The 21,993-nt window shown below is 43.8% G+C and overlaps 1 protein-coding gene across 8 annotated transcripts in view; it reads left to right on the plus strand.

Moving 5' to 3' along the window:
- The window catches only part of TNPO1 (transportin 1), a 120,274-nt gene that overhangs the window by 20,172 nt on the left and 78,109 nt on the right, over positions 1-21,993 (plus strand). For 3 of the 8 annotated variants that reach the window (XM_059725088.1, XM_059725087.1, XM_059725090.1), the window contains 6 exons: positions 1,069-1,179; positions 4,381-4,579; positions 5,030-5,099; positions 14,092-15,188; positions 15,375-15,488; positions 19,664-19,739. In XM_059725088.1, coding sequence (XP_059581071.1) covers positions 15,384-15,488; positions 19,664-19,739 — 181 coding nt within the window. In that variant the 5' untranslated portion in view covers positions 1,069-1,179; positions 4,381-4,579; positions 5,030-5,099; positions 14,092-15,188; positions 15,375-15,383. Of the gene's footprint in view, positions 1-1,068; positions 1,180-4,380; positions 4,580-4,906; positions 5,100-14,091; positions 15,189-15,374; positions 15,489-19,663; positions 19,740-21,993 lie in introns of all 8 variants that reach the window. The other 5 variants (XM_006268811.4, XM_059725093.1, XM_059725089.1 and 2 more) reach the window with 4 other exon arrangements.

A 21,993-nucleotide genomic window follows, 5' to 3' on the forward strand; every position in this document is an offset into this window, starting at 1 on the left:
TCAGCATACAAAACTCTTGCTATTAGCATTTAGCAAAGCTCTTACTATCATAGGTTAATTTTCTATTATTTCCCACACAGATTTGTCACCAAGTACCATATATAAATATATTTCACTAGAACTATTAAATAGTCTCTAGGGCATGCTGCTAGATAGGGCTCTGAAAATCTTTGTTAGTAGAATTGCATAGACCGGGGGTGTCAATTTTTGGTGCAGGCCTGGGGCTTCTTGTGGTCTGGGCCCAGCCTGGGGCATGAGGAAGTGTTGGTGGCAGTTCTAGCTCCAACATGGGGCATTCGGCAACAGCTCCAGCCCCTGTTGTGTGCCCTGTGCCAAAGTTAGAGCTACTATTCACTGCGCTCTAGTGGCAGCTCTAGATTCAGTAGAGGGCATGTGGTGGGGGCTGACAGGGAAGGTAGGACTGGCGGTGGCAACAGGTGAAGTGGTCAGAGGCTGACTGGGCCTGTACCAGCCTTCACTTGCCCTCCTGCTGCTGATTCTGTGTTAGGCCACTCTCCCCGCCATGCCCCTTAACTTCCAGTGGCCTGGTGGGGGTCATCCTCTGAAAGTAATTTGCTCCTAGTATCTGTGACTACTTTTGACTTTTTATTGTAACAACTTGAACAAGTTGTTTAACTGAAAGTAAAGGATTTCTCTGAATTCCGATCTTCAAATTTTACTTTCTAGAGCAATTGGGGCATATGATTGCTTGAATATTCTGAAATAGAAGAAAGCTAGTGAAGAATGCTTGAAATACTCCTGGTAAAAATGTGGAAAATGCCAACTTTCTAGTAGATATTCAGTGTATATCGTATTAGCTGAGTAAGTGTTACTATCAAGTTCATGCTCTTTTCCCTTGTAGACAAATAATGCTATCGGATTTTGTCGTCTCTTTCAGTACAGAAATTAGAATTTTTCTAGAGAATTTTTCACACAGTATTTTAACTTCTGGTGATAACTTCTTTTTTTACATTGTGCCAAAGTATTCATTCTGTCTCCTTGTATGCTCCTTCAGAGTACTATTTTTGTATGAAATGTGTTGATATCACTTTTTATTTTGTTATACAGTTGAGGAGGAAATATGTTTCTTTATTGGGATCCACAGATGCATACATATAGATGCCCCCAAGATCAGAACTGCAATCCTCTTTTGAATGACAATATCCATATAGGGCTCAGGTTTGTTTGTTTGTTTGTTTTTTAACCCTCTTCCCCTTTCTTCCCTTCTTTCAGTTAAAGGCATAAAAGGTTGGGAGCAATTGCAACCAGTCCTCATTTCCTTTTGACACCCATGGTAGGGAGACAGAACCAGTGGTATTTGCCTACTGTTCCCGTTGTATTTTTTATTTATTTATTTATTTTAGTTTTTAATTTTTTTTACTTAGCCTTGGGTAGATAGATATAGCAAGCCTTTATTAGCCAGAAGGACCAGGTATTTATAAAGGTTGCACTTATTTGCAGTTCAACATGTTTAAATGCTTACAGCCAAAGACAAATAAGTATTTCCTTTCTTTATTCTCATGTTTTGTTCTCACTCCCAATTCAGACTTTTAACATAAAAAATACAAAAACCAAAAAGGGCAAATGACTTTTTAATGCATGCTTTGTGCCTGTCCTGTAATGATTTGATTTTTCTTGCAAGTGGCTACAACAACTGTTTTGACTTGATGAGAGCTGCTTTCAAATCTTTGTCCTTGTAGAAGGACTAGCACACCAAACACTGAAGACTATAGACCCTGTCCAAAACTCTACCAAATTGAACAGGCCTTATGGAAAACTTATAGCATAATGTATATATTTCAGATGTTAATTTTTAATTGTTACTATTTTAGGAAAGAATTGTGAAATACTTGATGCACTAGATGACTCTCTTTTTTTTACTGACTTGTCAAAATGCACTTGGAAACAGGAATTAAATGTGCACAAACAGCACTTAAATTTGTTTTTATTAATTAAATATAATTAACTTAAATATGCTGGATACATAATATAAGGTTTGTATTTAAAACAAAGTGATTCATTAAATGAAGAAAATGCTAATTGTACTTAGTGAACTGCTTTGTTTCTGGTCAGCATAGGGCAGATTCAGTTACCCAGTAGGCTCTTCAAAAGGGTTTTTGCTGGTCTTTTTCCTTAAAAGGAATTTGATTTAAATTTTAAAAACCAATTACAAATAAACTCATTGTTATTCTTTTAATATACCTTGCTATATGAACCAACATCTCACTAAAAGTTGCTTATTTCCCTTGATGAAATCTGCCACTCATCACTTTGTGTCATGCCTTTTCTTCCAGGCCTTTCCCTTCTTTGATCAGGAGAAAGATGCTCAAAAAGCAGTGCCATAGCAAGTGCGGGGGGGAGGGCGGCAACCACCCTAGGTGCTGAAACAAAGGGATGCCAACAGGTGCTGCCCAACTGGGGTGGGGTGCAGGATGGAGTCACTAGTGGCTCGTTTGGAGGGGTGTGGAGACAGCGTAAGGGTGACTCCCACTGCTGCATGCACTCCTGGGCAAGCATGGAAGGGGCATGTGCCCCCCAGGATCTGTGCACGGGGCGAGGGCCAGCTGGTGCTGTGGGCTTTGCCCTAGGCACCAAACATCATTGGTATGGCCCTGCTCAAAAGCTCTTAAATATTCAGCATATAAATGTTGAAAGGGCCTGGTTAATGCCAGCTGAACCAGGCTTATCAGTGCAGGTCACTACCATGGCCCAAATGAGCATCCCAAATGTCTTTGTTCTGATCCCCCTCCTATCATGTGAGGAAGAAGAGATTGAATTTTAATCCGTATCTTTGAGCAGATCCCCACCAAGTGATAAGGATGAGTAAGGGTAAGTGACTTGAGGCGATGTGGGCCCCAGAAGCTCAGGAGTAATATCCTTGCCCTCTTAAAGATTTATTGTCATTCTCCCTGGATTAATCTTTCTGGCCCTTTTCCTGTTGTTCAAAGACTTCAAATTATTGAGGTACTCCTCAAGAATTGCTGAATTTCTGATACTGAGACAGCAGTTAGAGAGAAATGTGTCAGGGGTAGGGGGTGGAAGGTAAAAAGACTTGCAAGCTTTGATATTCTGCATTCATCTGCTTCTGCTTGGGTAGCTATGCCTCTCTGGCTAGGGACAGACATTCAAAAAGTCTGAGCCTGAATTGATTCAATCTCTGCAGGTTAGTCTAACCTGGCTAGGCTAAATCACTTTAACTGCACAGACATCCCAGAAACGCAGGCACATGCCTGCAGTGGCTCAGGCTAGAATCTGGTGGGGGGGGGAGGGGTGCTAGACCAGCCTTCCCTTCCCTTCTACAGGGCTTAGCTGAGGGGGCATGGCCCCTCTGATTAGGGAGGGGTTCCCCCCCTTGATAACAGAGCATTTATCAGCTCTGTTATCAGCATTTAACACCCCATCAGAAAACAAAGCCTTGCTCATTACAAGCTCTTCTTAAACAGCTTTCTCCAAAAGAAGGAATGCAGGTACATTACCATCTGATCCGCTGATTACCTCCAAAAAGCCCTAAGTGGACACTGTCCTATCTGCCTTACACAGCATTAGCTAGCATACCACATGCTGGCTACAGTCTTTGCTGTGGGAGAGAGGAGGAAGGGATCTCTGCTTAAGTAGTGAGTGGTGAGGCAAGGGAAAGCCAGCAGATCCTGCTGTGCCTGCATGTCTCTGTCGGAGCTCTGGCCAGGGAGCAGAGGGGAAGGGCCAGCTCTGCTGTGGAGCGGAGGGCCCTGCCCAGCCCAGAGAGCATGCTGGGATGCTGTGGGTGTCTGGTTTAGCTTAAACCAGCAAAGGGTCTGAGACAGACTTTCCATAAACTGGTTTGACCTAAATCAGTTAAGTGTGATACCACATTCAACCAGGCTTATCTCAGACTGGTTTCAGCCACTTTCAAACTGGTTTCTATGCACTGAACATCTGTTCTGTTGCAGGTTTAAACCAGTTTCTGATCGCTTAAACTGGTTTATGTGTAACATCTGTCCCTAGCCTCTGTGGCAGCTTAGAGCTGACTAAGACCTTGTGGCAGACACCAGATTCTCTACCTCTTAACCTTTCTCTATGCTCTTAAGAGTTATTAGATGGTCCATACAGGAATTGATTAGGGAGCTGGTGGAGGTGCATGTGTAATCAAGTTATTATATATAATCACTTGAGGATATAAATCTGATGCTGTACACCCTGGCTCCTGCATGCACTCCTCTGTGTGTGAAAAATGTAAGTAAGCAGAAAGCCCAGCAAAAGATAAAGACTCCAGGAAACTGGATTTAGTTTGAATAAGTGCCTGTTTGTCTGCACTACTGTAGCTATAAATTACCAATTACTAGGCCATCTTTGCAAAATTATTTCACATGGGACAGGCTGTATCCTTTCTTATCTCTACAGATGCCAGAGAGAAGCTGAAAGAGATAATTAGGGAAAGCCAAATAGAGAAACAACAACCATGAATTCTTGGAACATACCAGCTGGATCCGTGACTGTCACTGTGACCATGCACACAGAGTTATAGCTACAAGCCTTGGGAATTCCTAAAGAGCTGCAAAAACATTAATTAAAGAATTTGCATTTTGAGGAAGTAGAACTGGTCAGTATTCCTTCAAAAGCTCTAGACTGCATTGGGTTTTTTAGGGGGGAGGAGGGGCATACTAACACCCCCTCAACTGCAAGTTCTTCAGATGTAAAGGCCATTGCAGTCATTTCCCACTTAGACTGCCACCTACCTCCAACCTTCCAGGCAGCATGTATGATGAGAGTCAAGAACTTTATTTGAACCTCCTAGGTGATCTTACTTCTCACCTTGACCCTTTCCAGTAGACTTGATCTGTTATACCACCATCATCCATCTGTCTATTGCTATACCCCGGGCTGTTGTTACGCATACAAATTCTTCCTATCTAATCCTCTTCCTCAGGGACTGTTCTCCTGAAAGCCAACTAGAATGAAGAGGCTTTTCTCCATCACCTTAAAGATCTAAAAAAAACACTTTGGAGTACATGGAAGAAGTTTGTTTTCATGATAATTCTTTCTCTTGAAGGTAAAAAGAGTGGAGTCCTGTTCTAGACCTGAGAAAGTTGAACTGATATATACTGTCACAGAATCAGAAGGTAACTTTTTTTTTTTTCCTTCCTAAAACTATTCTTTCTAGAGCAAAGTTGGCTTGTAGTTGCCAGCTTCTGGAATGCATACTTCTGTGTTAAAACCCATCTAGCCCACAGGAAGTACTGTATCTGTGATTCACAGTGGGATGCAGTCACCATCAGTATAAGATCTGTTTGGTTTCTCCACAGTATTTAAAGTCATTCCAAGAACACTGAGTTGTAGCAGTATCATATATGAGGAGATGATGCATGAATTCATATCTAGATGATTAGCTGATACAAGATAGGTCCAATCAGGAGGTTTTCAAAGCCTTCAGCTGAGGCAGCTGAATCATTTCGTGAACTACAAGAAAGTCTGTTTTTTCCCACCACAGACAATAGAATTCATAGGAGCCCTCAGCAACTCGACATTGGTGAAAGTGTCTATTTTCCTGAACACACACTTTTTTTCTCTTCAGTTGAGAATTCCCAGTATCAAATTTGAACCCAGCATCCAAAATATGAATTTATCTTGGACTTCTAGTTCACCTGTTAACCTGTGCTTATGTGATGCTTCTTGTCAGACTTCAGTTGCACCTGTTTTTCAAGCCTAGTTAAAGACTTGAAGTGGGCCACAAGATAGCAAACGATCGTGCAACTTGTCCCCTTGCATTGCCTATCAGTACAGAACTGGCGATTTATATTCAACACTGAAGAGAGATCTTTCTCTACTGCTCCTTTTATAAATATCGTGAATGCATCAGGATAAGTTGAGGTGTGTACCTCGATCACTTCCACATGTAAAGAACTTGGTCTGAAGAGAATGTGATTCTTTTGCATAAACATATTAGAGTTATGAGCAATGACATTAGCTTGTATGACATTCCAACCCATTCTACAGAATGTAATGGTGCAGATATAATTTATTGTCTAAACCAGTGGTTTTCAAACTTCCTAAAATCATAGAGACATTTCATATTACTTCTGCTGCTGCAGCCTCCAACCCTTGGCTCCACAGGCCATGTGAGCTAATGTGAAGCCAGGCGACGTGGCCCAGCAGTGGTGGCACACCACCTTCTGCCTTGCTCCACCATTATCCTCAATCTCTTTGCAGACCCCCGATGACCTATTACAGAACACCTTGGTTGCACAGAGCATAGGTTGAAAACCACTGGTATAAACAAACAAGGAGGTCCCAGCTCATGATTCCTGCATCAAGAAGCTGTCATAATGGACTTTGTACCAATAATGAGAGAGAACCCTAAAGGCTCTTCATCTTACAGGATTCATCAATGATCTAGAAGACTTTCCAAGCAAACAGTTCAACCTAGCCTTGAGCGCTCTCCAAAGAGATTCATCATCAAGCCAGTACTCCTATTGATAATGGAAAATCCCATTGTAGATCTCTTTGCCATGAAAGAGCATATGAAATGCTCAGCTTTTTGTTCCAGAGGAGACATGAACCTAGCTTCATTTCAAGATGTTTTCTTCATTGTGGGGCTAATGTATACATTCCCAGGATTATGTGCATACTCATATAGGACCAAACTATGCTAATTCTCATAAGCTAGAACTGTCTCAGGCCATGGACAGATGTTACAGTTGTGCTAGGAAAAACACCTTTTCAGCACAAAAAACTAACGCACAAGTGTTCATGTGGATTCTGGCAGAAAAAGCCTAGTATACAAACTACTAGCTGTTTCAAACAGCAACTTTACTATTTTCCAGTGCCATGCATGTAAAGCCTTTTCAGTTATACTTAGCATAATTGGGTGCCCTATGACCAACCTCCCAGTATTTCCAAAAGAGGAGGGAGGGAGAGTGGCTGGCTCCCTGATAGGCTGCCCAATGAAGAACTGTTGGAGCCTTGCAAGACCCCTGCTACTGTGGCACCTTGAACAATGTTGGCTCCGTCCAGCACTGTCCAGATCATAGTGCATCCTCCCGCTGCCCCTCGAACAGCGCCATCAAGAGGAGAAATTCCATACAGTGGATGTTTCAAGGACGTGTTCAGGCTACTTTGGCAGGAAGAACTTTTATACTATTCTCCTGTCTTTTCATTGCCTTCTCTAGGGCTTCAAGACATCTCTGTTTGAGGATATCAAAGTAGATGATTACCCACTATATATTCGCTGTATAGTAGTGGACTGATCTATCTGTCCTTGCAGACATAATGTGCTGTATTTCCATGCTCTTTACCAGAGCATGGAAATGTGTAACTGAAGCTTGCAAGATGGTTATATGGTATGACTGACTTAACCGTTATGTCCTTGGTCTAACTGCAAGATCAGCTGCTAAATTCAAGAGGGCAGTGTTGCAATTGCTCTTTAGTTAGTATAATTTTGGGTGGGTTCTGGAGCTCTTAACACCTGGATTGTCTTCACATTAACATGTGAAACTAGTTTTAAACACTCCTTATGCAGCTCAAAGCTATGCCATTCCAGGGCAGGATTATCTCTGATCTGTGCTTCCCAGCTCGTGTTGCATTAAGGTGTAGCCACCTTAGTCAACCTGTGGGTCATGACCCAAAAGTGGGTCACAAGAATATATGAAATGGTCACGATCAAACTTGAAAAATGGATCAACAAACTTCTTAAAAGGAGAAAGAAAAACATGGGAAACTCTGGCTATTTCCTTGCAGGCTCTCAGAGTTCCAGCCTACAAGTGGCTGTTTGTGGGGGCCCCCATTCCCACCACACCTGCCCCCCTTCCCACACACCCAACCTCTGCCCCACAGATGGGGGTGGGGGGGGAAGCTGGGACCTGGGGGTGGGGAGGCAACAGGTCAGAAGTGAGAGGCACTGGGTCAAGACTGGCCATCATTTTTTTTTTTTTTACCAAGACCCATTTGTAAACAAAGGTTGAGAACCACTGCTCTAGGTTACACCTTAATGTTAAACCTTCCCCCCATGCCCTTCCTCCACTGCTGGCCCCAATTGTGTCCACTACTCCCCCTCCCACCAGCTGTATGACTTGGCTGTTCCTTGGGGGAGCAGCCAAGGAAGGGTGGAGAGCAGCAGTGGTGGCTGGGCAAGCAGGTTAATGCTTCCCTACCTGTTTCCTAGGACAGACAGCTGGGCAGCTGCAAGTAGGTTGGAGAGGGCAGGGGGGAACCCTGAGGTGCAGGTCCTAGCAGTGGGGAAACCTGGGGGACCAGAGGGGAAGCCCAGAATGGGAGGGGGAGGGGATTTTTACCTTTTAGTTTGCCAGGCACTTGCTGGCCTGACATGACTGCTTCATACTCAAGTTAGCTCTAATGCTGATCAACATTTGTGCAGCTCAGTGTAAAGCAGTGCTTCCCAAACTTTTCCTTAGTGGGACCCCATTTATGACCCCATTTCCACAGCATGGCCCCTCACTCCCAACCCGCAGCCCCTTGTCATCCCACCCAGCAGTGCCAGAGCCCTGGCTGCCACCCGCAGGAAGCAGCAGCTGCTGTGGCTTCCTCTACAGGCAGTGTTGCTGGAGCTGAGCCTGTTTGGGGTGGGGGGGGAAGGATGTGGGCTAGCCACTGCAGGTTTGGGGCTCCTGGCCCTGCTGCTCTCCCACCATGGGCTCTGTGGTCCAGTGGGTAGGACCTGGAGCAGGAGGGAAGGAGTGCCATGCTGTGCCATGCCACCATGGCTGCCAAGCTGAGGTGCCCCCCGTTCACCTGGCCGCAGTGTGGGCACAACTGCACCACCACCAGTGCCATGCCTCACCTTGGCAGCCATGGTGGTGCGGTACTCCCTCCTACAATGGGTACCACCCACTGGGCCGCAGAGGCGGTTCCTGATCTGATGGAGCCGGTCTGGCTCAGCAGCAGCCCTGCACCCCACTGTGGGTACAGAAATCTCGGGGCGACACCATCTACTGATGTTGTGACCCCATTTGGGGCTGCGACCTGGTTTGGGAGCTGCTGGTATAAGGTGTAACAAGGCCCTGACAGTACTCCTATCTCCCACCCATAGATGGTGCATTACTTGCCAGTCATCACTTCTATCCTAAGAACAGGAACTACAATGAATCATGACATACTCAAAGAAGAAGAATGATTATTTGTCACTCTTTATCAATACGGATTCCATGACCCACCATCTGTCCACTTGACAGAATCCTGTAATTTGAGATTTTGAATTGGTGTGGGAACTGAGGTGGGGTTGTGGCTTCTTTGTCCTTTATGGCCATGGATATATGACAGGAAAATTATAGTGCAGTAGCAGCTCCTACAGATGCTATTATTCAAGAAGTTCTGATATTACATGTACCAGATAAAGTGCAGATCTGTGTTGATAATGACATCTTTAAAAAAACAAACAAAAAAATACCCAAAAAATAACACTTTTTTTTCCTTCTATCTGGAGAGCAATACACTCAAACACTCTATTTTGTTAAAGCATTCATCAGAATCATCAAAACTATAGCAAAAATTGCTTTGTATATTTTATTTTTTTTTTTTTATTTTTTTTATTTTTTTTTTTTTACTGTTTCATGTTATACTTGTAGGGTTTATCTTTAATGCTTCAGTAAGTATGACTGAGGGATTTGGGATTGGTCTTTATTCCTTGGACACAATTTTTTCCTAAAAATTCTCTTTAATTATTCTATAAATGTCATCTTCATTAGTATACTGGTAGGTAATGTAATTATGTTCCCCCACCTCAAGGGAAAAGTTTGCTTTCTTCATTCTAGATAACGATTCCTCAACCCGTTCCCCAGCATGTTGTCAAATGCTGCATCGTATTGGGTCCTTTAAATTGTCCATTGGTGTAGAAAATTCCAAGATTAGAAGGAAAAATCATGTAATGGGACTTGAAATTGTATATCATAATTGATTATGGTGTTTGCAAATTGCAACTGCAAACAAGTGGGACTCATAAAAGCTGTATCTTTCAGAAAAAATAATTTTCAGCAGCAAAAAGGATTTATTTTTCTTTTGACCAGGAAAACCTAAATTTAATTTCAACACAATGACATCTCTAACCCTTAAAATATGAATTGATGCAGTATAATGGAGCACCTCCTTGTTACTCAGAGCTTTTCTTAGAAGAATGAAATAAACAAGAATCTGTTTAACTTTGTTATTGCTGTTTAGAAGGCAATGAGTAATGATGAAACTGGCAATGTTTCTTTCCATCTGCTGCTACCCACAAAACCAGTACCAAAGGTAGACATTCAACAGAAATTTCAATTTCATAACAGAATTTTCTTCTGTTCAATCCCCTGATATAGATTAGGCTTAAGACCTGGTAACTCCTTAATCACGTTTTAAGTAGTGAGCAGGCCACACATTCATTCAATTAATGGTATGATAAAACCAGGAATAAATGACAAAGTTATTATGCAAAATTCTAATATAATAAAAGCCTTGGTCTGTTTGTTTGTCTGTAATGCTTTATGAGCACTCTGATTGGTTGTCTTGCCAGCCAATCACAATGCTGACTGAAACAACCAGTCACAGTGCTCTGCACAGACAGACACATATGGCGGAGTGCCGCCATGACAATGGGGACTGAGAGGCCAGAGGGGGAGTGAGGCCAGCGGTGCTGAGGATAAGATGCAGTTGCGTCTATATGGCATAATGAAATTTCATTTTAAAGACATGTCAACAAAGGGAAACAGCTATTCTACAATCACTCCCTGCATAAACCCTCTTATCCCAAACCAAGCGTCAGTGGTTTAGCTTACCCCACTTTTGAAACAGGGTATGCTAAAGCTTAGAAAAAGACATTTGTAGTGCAAAATAGGTACATCCACACAGGGAATTAGTAAGGAATAACTGTCTAGCTTATTTCACAAGAGCTTCCTCATGTAAGCAAGCTCTAAGTTTACACTAAAGAAAGTGTGTGTGTGTGTGTGTGTGTGTGTGTGTGCAAGCTTGCCTGTGCTCTGTATGAAAACAGTTGATTAAGCTAAAGAATCCATACATCTCTGGTATAGTAAAACTAGAGCTAGAAAAAATTTTTTTTGGACAAATAGTAAATTTGTCAAATGAAGGAGTTTCAGTTGTCCCAATATTATTAGTGAATTTAAATTGAATTTAGTAATTAGCTTGGACTGGAAAAGACTTTTCTGGAGGTAGTCATAAAACAGCTAGAGTAGGAGGCCAATGTTGTCATCCTTTATCCAAGAGCTTTGCTGTAAGAGCATTCCTCCATGTGAGGAATCTAGATTTTGGTTCCCTTCTTTGCCTAAGGGGATTTGAACCCACATATTTCACCTCCTTGGAGAGTACTCTAATCACTAAGCTAATTGGAATGGTGTAGTAGGAAGTGTGTGCATTACAATGTAGGGCTCTCCCCTTCCTGTTGACATTATTCCACCTTGTATGCATAAATATTCACTGAAGCGGAGACTTAAATCTATGCATCCCATCTCTTACAAGTGTCCTCACTACCAGTCTAATCATTCTTGCCTGCTCTATAAATATGTAAGTCATTTTATACAAAGCACAATAGATCCAACAGGGAGGACTGGTGGATTTTTACCCTACAGTGCTATATAATTTGGTGGCAAGGGTGGATCCAGCCTAGAGGCCAAAAGCATGATACTGGCTCCATCCCCCACTTAAAAAACAAACACACACCTAGATCTGCTGCTGCTGGATGGGTAGGGAATTTGTCTGAGGCAGGATACCCAAGTTAAAAAACCCTTCTGAGTTAGGGTAGGGAACTAAACTAGAAACTCCCATCTCTCAGGTCTGTAAGCTATTCTGAAGTAGGGCTCTCTCACTTTTACTATTGAAGCTCTTCAGTTTGGTATAAAATATTTAATTGAGGGAGTCATTCATATACATGTTAGGGGACTTCCCAGGTTGGTGGTTAGGACACTTGTGTAGGAGCTGGGACCCCTAGGTTACAGTCCCTGTTACAGTTAACCATTGATCAGTCATACAAAGTAGAACATTTTCAACAGGAGGGATTCAGAGCATGCAGCCCTGGACCTGGGAAATTAAGGCAGTTACTTAGGAGAGGAAAGAAGAGTTCAAATCTCCTTAGCAAGAGGGAAGAATTGAATCTAGATCTTCCACATTCTGAGTGCTTTAACCACTGACTTAACTGGATAAAGGGGAGGCAATGAATGATACCTGTCCAGTTCTGTGAATCTTAGTTATTTATTTCCTTTGCTTTTTGACAAGAGGCTTAAGTGAAATATCTCAAGTTAAAAACCGTCTTGGTGGAGGGAGGGGAGGGATGTCAGTGGCTCCCAGAGCTGTGGCAATTAACACTGCCATTCTCTATCCTGCTCTCAAATTTCTGGAGCTGTGGGGAGCCCTGCAAACCATGGCATAGAGCCATATCATCTGACTTGGGGTAGCAAGAGGAGCTGTGGTTGCCGTGGCTCTGGGAGTTGCAGAAGTTAATGCTGCCAACTGATTCCAGCCCCGTGGGTCAGATGACCCTGTTTCATGCTCTGGATCTGGCCTGCGGACTAGCCCCACACCATTCATTTGGCGTGTGGTGCTGGATGAGTTAGACACTGCTAAATTAGACCATTATGTGTTGATGAGTAGTTTTAGCTTTTGACAGAAACTTAAGTTCTTATTCATTCCCTCTTTTCTAGATGAATCTGGACAGCATTAGGGCATGATATTTCAATAGCAAGGCAGCAAGTAACAGTCAAAGAATCAGAACTTATTTTTTCTTTTTATTTCCCACCCTAAAGTGTTTATCTCCCATCTGGAAATACTTTCTCAGCTTGCTCACTGCAGCATCTTTCCTGTAGTATTTCGTCACAAAAATAAGAACGATTAAAGAATAGACTGAAAAAGGAAAACAAAAAAAGAGAATCCCAGCAAGGTAAAATAAATACTTGGTGTCACTACAGGCAGACAAGATTCCTTGGGTGAATTTGATATCTTTTATTAGACCAACCCAAATGGTTGGAGAATAGTTATTAAGCAAGCTTTCGGGTTCAAAAACCCTTCGTCAGGCTAAGGAAGTTTCAGCAGTTGGCGTGTGCTCTTCCTGGATGGAATGAAAAGTAAACAAGCCAGGGCCTGGGCTGGGGAGTCAGTTGCCGGGCAGATTATAATGTATCAAAAATCCATTTTTTGTGTGTCACTACACACATCGAGCAGGTTCCCAATGCTAAAGAATTGTGGAGAAGCCTGAACTGATTGTTCCCACCTCCACTGGAAGATTTGAGAGGTTGTGGGATTACCCTTTGCCAATTGTGAAGACTCCCATTCTTGGGAGAAAATTGCTCTGCTGCTCAGACCTCTGCTACTATAGATACACTCTTTAGAGCAGTGATTCTCAACCAAGGTGCCATGGTGTGCCACACACTATTAGTCCTTTTCACATGCACAAACACTACACTTGATTCACAAGATAAACCTAGATATTTCACATGGGAATCCAGTGTCAAAAAACATTGTAACCTGCTGTGGTCTTTCTGAGTTTTCTGCAAAAGAATTGCTTTATTATATTTCCATAGTCAAAAAATGAGTGAAAACAAAGAGCTGGTGTTTTCTGTGTCTGGTGTCCAGACTTTAACAAGCTTGAGTATTGCTTTAGAGAATTTAACTCTGACTATGGGTCCCTTATTGCATATACTTCAGCTTTCCTTTGGCTATGGACTGCTGGGCCTATTTCTCTTGCTTTTTTAGTTCCCTTTGCTGCCTTGTCCTGATCTTCCTTCTTGGATGCACACCTTGCTGGGGTTATTGGACCCTAGCAGCCTTTCCTGCCCAGAGTAGTGGGGCTGGACCCAATCATCTCACAAGGTCCCTTCTGGCCCTAAGCTTTTGTGAATCTGTCACTGGGAGTCCATCTTTTTGGCCAGTGTGCCATAAATTAGCCCTGTGCCCTCTGAGTGCCACTGCAGTACCTTTCCCCTGCTTGATCTGCTGCTGTTTTCTGCTCCCTGCCCTATCTGCCACTGTGCTGCCTTGTCAGTCTGCCACATGCCACACACAGAGGTGGCCTGTGCCACAGGTTAGCCACTTCTGGCACGTGACATACGTATGTTTTTCACATCTAAATATAATACATCTGTCTGGGACTCGTTTTTATCCCCTTTCCCTTTCTTTCCCCAGGGAAGAAAAGGCTCACAGATAGTTACTATCTCAAGGAGTCCTACTTGAAGGCTTTGCATCAGTCAGACAAGCTTTTACTGCTGCGTTTTGCCCAGATCTTGGCAACTCTGAAAATCGTTTGTGTGGAAGAAAATACTTTCGAGAAATCAGTGTCTGTTTTTGTTCTCTTTTACTGCCTCTGCATCATTTCTTATGGGTACCTTTTTGCACCTCCCTGGTCTCCTACTCCTCAGTCCGCATACTGTACTTACTTTCCAGCTTTATGCCATTCCTTCACCGCATTTGCCTGGCTTAAATAAGCTGCCTGGTTTGTGTGTTTCCTGCTGCCCGTGCCACTCCCCCCGCCAAGCTCCCAGCTTTGTTGCTGTTTTGTTTCCCCTTCCTACGCAGTGGCTGAACCCGAGCTAGCCAGGTAGGAGCGTAGCAGGCTCTTTACGGCTAAGATCCCGGAGAGCTGTAAACTCGATTACCACTTACATCAGTTACTGAACGGAAAGGGCTGAGAAGCCAGGCCAAGATCCTGAGTGCAGCGTGCGTGGGGCCCGCGGCGGGAGGACGGGCGCTGGCTCCGCTCCCCGCGCTGCAAGCCCCATGCACAGGTCGGCGTTCAACGTGCCGCGCCGGCGGCGCCTGCGTGCATCGGGTGGCCCTTGTCCCGCTTGGGTTTTTGTTTTTAACGGATTCAAGCTCATAAACATGGGGGCGGGGGGACTGAAAGGCGAGCGTCCGGCAGCGATGTCTGGTTTGCTCAGTGTCTGGTCTGTCGCTCCGTGAAACCGGCCCGTGGCTTGACAAGGACCGGAGTTGTTCCAGAAATCAGCCACGAGGCGTTTCGAGCCGCTCTGGCCGCGCGCGCTCGGCTCCGCTCCCCCCGGCCGTGAGGGGGCGGGGGCGGGTCCGGGTCCGGCCATTGCTCCTCTCCCGCTCGCAGCAGAGGGCGGGCGGCTTCGGAGCACTTGGCGCCGTCCTTCTCCAGGCCGGGGGCCGCCGCTTGCCTCCCTCCACGGGCCTCATTTCCTGGCCTCCAGCTGCCTGCGTGAGGGGGCGGAGCGTCTCCGACGCTAGGACCCGGGGCCGCTGGGCCGGATTGCAAATCGGTGCGCGCGGCCCTGTCCGGCTCAGCGCGGCTCGGTGCCGTTGGCTGAGGCGGGGCGTGCGGGGCGGGGGCTGGGCCGGGCCGGGCCGCGCAGCTCCTCTCCCTCCTCCCCTCCCCCCGCGCCCGCCTGCCCCCGCCCTCGGGCCTGCCTCGCTAACCGCGGCCGCCGTTGTCTGGTGTTTTGCAGCGCCCCAAGATGGAGTACGAGTGGAAGCCGGACGAGCAGGGGCTCCAGCAGATCCTGCAGCTGCTCAAGGAGTCCCAGTCCCCGGACACCACTACGCAGCGGGCCGTCCAGCAAGTATCCTTCGCCCGGCGCCGCCCGCCGGGGAGTGGGGCGGGGAGGCGGGCGCGGCCGGGCCCTGCCTGGCTCGGGGCCGCCACCAGGCCGGGAGCCGGGGCCCATGGCGCGGGGCTTGAACCGCCGGGGGAGTCCACCCCCATCCCCCCCGCCGGGCCGAGCACCTGTTGCGAGCCCGGAGCCAAGCGGAGCTTTGCTTTACAGCGCCGCGCTCCCCCGCGCTGGGCCCCTGCCAGCCCCGGCCCGGGCTGCGGCCTCTGCCGGCCCGGCCTGCGCCGTCTCGCCGGCATCCAGCGCGGGGCCGCGGCCGTGGCGGGCACGTGGGGAGGCGGCGCCGCGGAGCAGCCCCGGCCTGGCAAGGCCGCTTGCCGAGGGCTGGTGGGGCTAGTCTCCAGTGGGGCTTTGCGGGGCTTCGGCCTCCTTCCCCGTGAGGTGAGGCGAGGCGGGCAGCGGGCCCGGGGAAGGGGCGTCCCTCCGCGGGCTTGTCCCGGGGGGCGGGGGGCTGTAAAACAGCCGCGCCACGGCCTTCCCTGAGACCCCACCAGCTCCGTGCCTTCCCCGAGCTCTGCTGTCTGCCCCCTGTCCTGTGCACTGCCTGCTCTCAGGCTTTGCTCCTGCTCTGCCAACCATGGTGCAGCCTGCCCATGCTACTGTGCATGCGATGGGTTGCCCTGCACCAGCCAGAAAAGATGGCATTCGTTTAACTTTGCTTCCCAAAAAACCATCTCTCCCGATGTGGGGAGATAATATCTCTATGGAAAATAAGAAATGTATTGGCCTCTTCTTTTTGTTCTTTCTTTTCTTTTTTTTTACGCTAGGTTTATCTTTAAGGGTTACTGTGATTTGCTGTGGTCACTAAACTGATTTTTAAATTCAGTTGAAAGATACTTTCAGATGCTGACTGCATACAATTTTTTGTGGGTTTTGCAACCATGTTTTCCATTTTAAGATGTTTCTTTGCTATGTGAAAGTCTAGCTGACTGAGGAACAACTGTTATTAAGTGCCTAAAATAAAACACAAATTTGAAGTAAATGTCTTTCTAGCATTTTAGGTGCCACAGCGTGTTAGTGGTAACAGTGAGGCTTCAGAAATGGTTGAAATTTAGTTTTTAAACTTTCTCTTATTCTTGGAAAAAGCTATAGTTTTTTATCAAAGGATGTTGGAAAGCATGATTAAGCATGTCCAGCTTTTCTCTAGAAAAATAAATTTTCTAGACAAAATGAAGTCTAATGGCATTTTTGTAAGTTTTAACATCATTTGTAATATTCTCAAATCTATAGCAGGTAGTAGTATCTTAAAAATGATTAGAAACTGACTTAGAAGTGGAACTAGCTGCTTAATGGTTTGAGCTAAGAAACAGTAAGCAGAAAAAGGCAGAATGAAAAAGTAAATAATTATAATTTTCAGTATTTAATATTTGGATATGCTAATGATAGATAAAGTAACTGATTGTGGGACAGGAGGGAAGATTCAGAATCCTTTTTGATAATCCCAGATAGTCCTAACCTAAAGAACGTTGTAGTGTACTGAATGTTTCAGATACCAAGAGAAAGTCAAGTCAGTCCCGAGGCTGCTGTGACTGTTAGGACACCTTAGATGCTATGTATCATTGGTGAGTCTTTGGGCAAAGTGATGGGTGACACCCATCTCCTCTCCAGGTACAGATGGCTGTTGGCTTATAAGGAGCTCATCCATCCTTTGACAGATCTTGTTTATAGTCCTGCTGGGTGTCCACACACCCTCCTCATCCAGGCTAGCCCAGGTGGGGGCACCAGTTCAGTTGCTAGCAGCCAGACCCTGAAACAGACTGTACTTGTTTACAAGGTACCAGATAGCAGAGAGGTACCAAGAGAGGACTGGCCTGGCAGGACAAGGGGACAAAGGGATAGGCAAGACACTTATTACGTGACCTATTTTAATTTTTTTCATTCAGGTTCCTTTCAGTGGCACTAGTATCTCTCTGTTGTGTGGTAAGATGCCATACTTTATAGATGTACCTGCTATGGAACTCTGGTGCTGGCCCATAAGGGGTTAGGTAAGTGGCAGGTTTTTACTGTTGTACAGTGCAGTTTTGAAAAACCCTCTAACTTTCAAAAACTGTGCTGTATAATTAAATGCCACTTGATATATTTTTAAGCCTACTCCAGCAAGCCTTTATGATAACTGTTATGTCATATGGTGCTTAGTGGGGTAGATGCTATCTTCATCATATTTAAGTCATCTCAATTTTATTTTTATTTTCTTTTTTTTTTTTTAATATACCCTGCATTCCTCATTGCTTTTTGTTTTTGACACCAAACAGCATGTGTTCATATAACTTAAACAAATTTAAATAAAGTAGATTGCAGTGTACTTTAAAAACCATTTTAAATATGATGGTACCAGGGTCCACTGCCTTTTTGATTCAGGGACGTTATTAGTCCCAAAATAAAAGCAGTTGTATGTGGGAGAGACCTAATAATTTGAGGCTCGATTTGGAGCTCCTTTCAAGAAAAGAAGAAAGATGATGATCCAGCCTTCCAAGCCTGTGAATCCTGGACCAACAACGCTTAGCACTATTCCTCTAGTTCTTACCCACTATTCCCTCCACCCCCTCTACTTCCCCTTAGGAGAAGATGGTATAAAACTGATTTTTTTTTTGGCAACTATTAATCAAATGTTGCTCTTTGCACAGTTTTAAGGGGATATCTCCAAAATGGCCTCTCAACTGATCCAGATACAACTCTTCAGCATCCCAGTCTTGAGTAAAATTTGGCTGTTGGAATGTGCATTCATCATGTCCCAGGGATGTTTATGTGCACAAGTGACTCATTTTGCTCCAGCCATCTCTTTCCATTCTAGAGACTTGTCTGTTAAATGTTGTATTTGCTGTTTTCTGCATTTCCTAGCTGTTAGTTTTATTTTAGTGCTGTTAGTTTTTTTATTTTCAATTAAGTCATTACTTGATGCAAATATCTTTAATTTTAAGATTAAGTTAGATAAGTATATGAATGAGATGATATGACATGACAGTCTGATATTTTTGAATTGGACTTGATTTAGGAAGTCTTAGTTCTTTGATACAAACAATGAAAGATTAATAAAAAATAATTCTAATTTAGGAACTCTGGCTATCTAAGTCATAATAATTTTAAATGGCAAGAAACATAGTTGCCTGTTCAGCAAATAATCTAGATTTTTTTAAACATATTTTGTTTTACTGTGATTTCCTTTAATCATTTAAACACCTAACTTTCCCATTTAAGCTTTTAAAATACTGTTGGTGAGTAGAATAAGAATTAATGGCCACAGTGGATGCAAGGGAAATATAACAGAATGCCAGATATCTGTTGCTAGGCAAGTGACAGTAAAATACCTACAGATTGGAGTCACTGGAAATGACAAACTTTGGGGGGAAGAGGGGAAAACAACTGTAGGCCCGTGAACTATGTAACAGTATGACTCATTAGAAATACTATAATATACCCTATTGATTTCCTCAAGGCACATCAGAGCAAGCTGCCAACATGTTCTTTCAGAGAGTTGGTACTCTTAAGAAATGGGAATGTATATATGAGGCCAGTTTAGCACTATATAGTCACCATTTCTTAAAAACAAGCAATTTCATGTTGCAGTGTTTGTGGCTGTTCAGCATTGTCAACTCTGAAATCTCATTTTGGCCATGTTTTATTTAATAAGGTACTTTGTCATGTTCCTTAATATTAAGGGACTTATATTGAAGTCCAAGAGCAAGGATCATAGTTAATTTTTTGGCTAGTAGACCATACAGAGTCATTATAAACGGTTTTAATATTGAGAGGCATAATTTTTCTGAAGTAAAAATAAAAAATGTTACGTATGTGTCTTGCTGAACAGTGGGTTAGTTAGTAGATTGCTTAAGGTCTATGCTGCTTAAACGTTAAAAATTTTTAAAATGTGAATATTGCAAAGCATTCTCTTCCTGCATGGCTAGAAGTTAATTAAAACCTTTTGAGTTTTCATTTTCTGCACCAGTTGCTCAGAATTTCACTGAAACTGGATATAAGCTTTCGTGCTTCGGAATTAGGACTTTGCGTGTTGCAGAAGATAATTGCTCTTTGAAAGATTTTTCACTGTGGAAGTGGATTTAATTATTTAGAAGTTACTGTTATCATCAATTGTTACATACTTTTCCTTAACAAAATTTACTCTTTAGAAACTGGAACAACTCAATCAGTATCCAGATTTTAACAACTATCTGATATTTGTTCTTACAAAATTAAAATCTGAAGGTAAGTTCTTGAATTTATTCTCCTTGATTATTTTTTTTCTTTGTTTAAATCAGTTGAAAATTCCATGTTGTCAGATTGTTAATTAAAGAAATGGAGAATAGACTTAGTTGTTTCTGTAGCCAGTTCTGCTAGCTGACCTCCACACATGAAGCTCAGCTCACTCCGTTGGGGCTCTTTGGGTACAGAGGTTTGCAGGATCAGGGCCGTAAACTAGAAGTTGGATTTGTGCTAGCAGAGAGGCACTGGCAGTCTAGATTCTTAGGCAATAAGGATGCAGAACCTTCCTAGAATTTTTATTTCTCAGTGTTGGCATTGGCATTTTACCAGACAGCATACTGTTAGACCATCTGATAATCTTGCAAGTTGAGGGGAACAGGTTTTTAGTTAGTACAAGTGACCCTCGCCATTCATGGGGAATACGTTCTCGTATCCCCACGAATGGCAAAATCCGTGAATAAGGCACTGCGTTTGTGAATGCAGTGCCCCCCCAGCGGCGGGGGGCACAGTTCCGGCAGCTCTGGCGGGAGCGTGGCGGCGGCAGTGGAAGCCCGGTGGCAGCAAGCATGGAGCTCCCGAGGAGTTCCTGTAAGCATATCAAGTGTATTTAAAATGTGGGTTCAGCATTCGCAAATATTTGATACCGTGAATGCCAAACCCACAAATAACAAGGGTTTCCTGTATTAGGCCAAACAGCACGTGCTGTTTAAATTGCCATACAGTTTGACATACTTAATATCTGCTGGAGAGGGTCCATAGTATTTAAAAAAAATAAAGAAATAAAAAAGTCAGTGATCACTGCCAAAGATCTGTGATCACAGTCTACTGAGATCCTTTTGATTCTTTATTTCATAGGGAAATACATTGTAATAAATCCATTGGCTAATAAAGATTGCATTACTGTTGTGGGCAGTGGAGCATAGCGGAGTCCAAACTGTGTCCTCTATGAGTTGTGCTTCCAAATTTACCATTTATTTCCTTTTTCAAAATAGGGAAAGGGCCCACTGACAACTTTTTTCTTTATCAGATTCCTTCCAGACTGTGTCCAGTTGTCTGATTCATGAAAGTTTTGCTGCAAGTGTTCTGGGGCCTGCTTCAGTGTTGTCTTTGGCACATTTTTTGGTTTTCTGTCATCTACTTTACCATTCTCATATCACACTGGCATGTTTTTGCCTTATGTTTTTCTGGAATCTTCAGCAGTTTTTCCTTTGTACTTGACTCATGAAGTTATCTGTCTAAGTGTTCTGACTTGGAGAATTTCAAAACCATGCACTTAAACACTTGCTTCATAGTACCTTGGATCCTCTATTGTGTCTCATGTCCATTGATGTACATGTTTTGTTCAGCTTTGAACTAGTTTCTTGACTTGCATGTTTCCATAGAGCTTTCTTTTTTGGTTATATCTTCTCCAATAAAGGAGAGTTCCATAGTGTGTTAGGTGAGTAACTTCTGAGTACAACCAAAAGTAGGGAGATCCTCCAGAACTTCATGAAAATACCCCAAAGAGACCATACTGCTTTGAATAAATCTGAGACAGCCAAGAAGATTCCTGAGTAGATAGTGCCAGTGCCTTTCTCCTAGCACAAATCCAAATTCTCCTGCCCTCTTCTCAAGAAGCTTATCATTATGACTTTGTCATGTCATAGAACATCTCTGTTACGAACAGCATATTTGGATGCTCACAATTTGAGGTCTGTGCACAAAAGACAAATTCAGGACATGATAACAAGGGCAGATGCTTCATAGACTGTCTGAAACCTCTTAGTATGTATGTTCCATTTCTGTTTGTTTGGGTTTTTTTCCTTCCATGTGTATGGCTAAAAGGGAAAAGGAAATGAAGATACGAGTGCTCGATAACCTGGTCTAATCACATCTGACAGCAACAATGTATCGCTATCTAACCGTGTCCTTCAGTTTCTTTTTTCTTTACTGATTATATGTATATAATGTATATATTATATGCTTCTCTGTTGGGGGAGTGCGGTAGAGATACTGGCTGTTCTAAAATGGCTACCTTAGAACCACTGTTGTTCTTTGCCAGTGTGACAAGCCAGACTTGCTCAGGGAAAACATCTCAAGAATCTAATGTTAAACTCGGGGATTGAAGAAGGAGAGGGTATTGTATGTTAGCAAGGGGCAGAGGAATCATGGAAAGGATCTGTTCTGCAAAGGGGCTGCATTAGTGTGTATGTCGGCATTCATATCACACAGGTTCACTGCAGGAGAGCATTTCTTCTGAGAATTTATTCAGCCCTGT

Source organism: Alligator mississippiensis, chromosome 3, assembly GCF_030867095.1.
Source record: "Alligator mississippiensis isolate rAllMis1 chromosome 3, rAllMis1, whole genome shotgun sequence".
NCBI lineage: Eukaryota > Metazoa > Chordata > Crocodylia > Alligatoridae > Alligator > Alligator mississippiensis.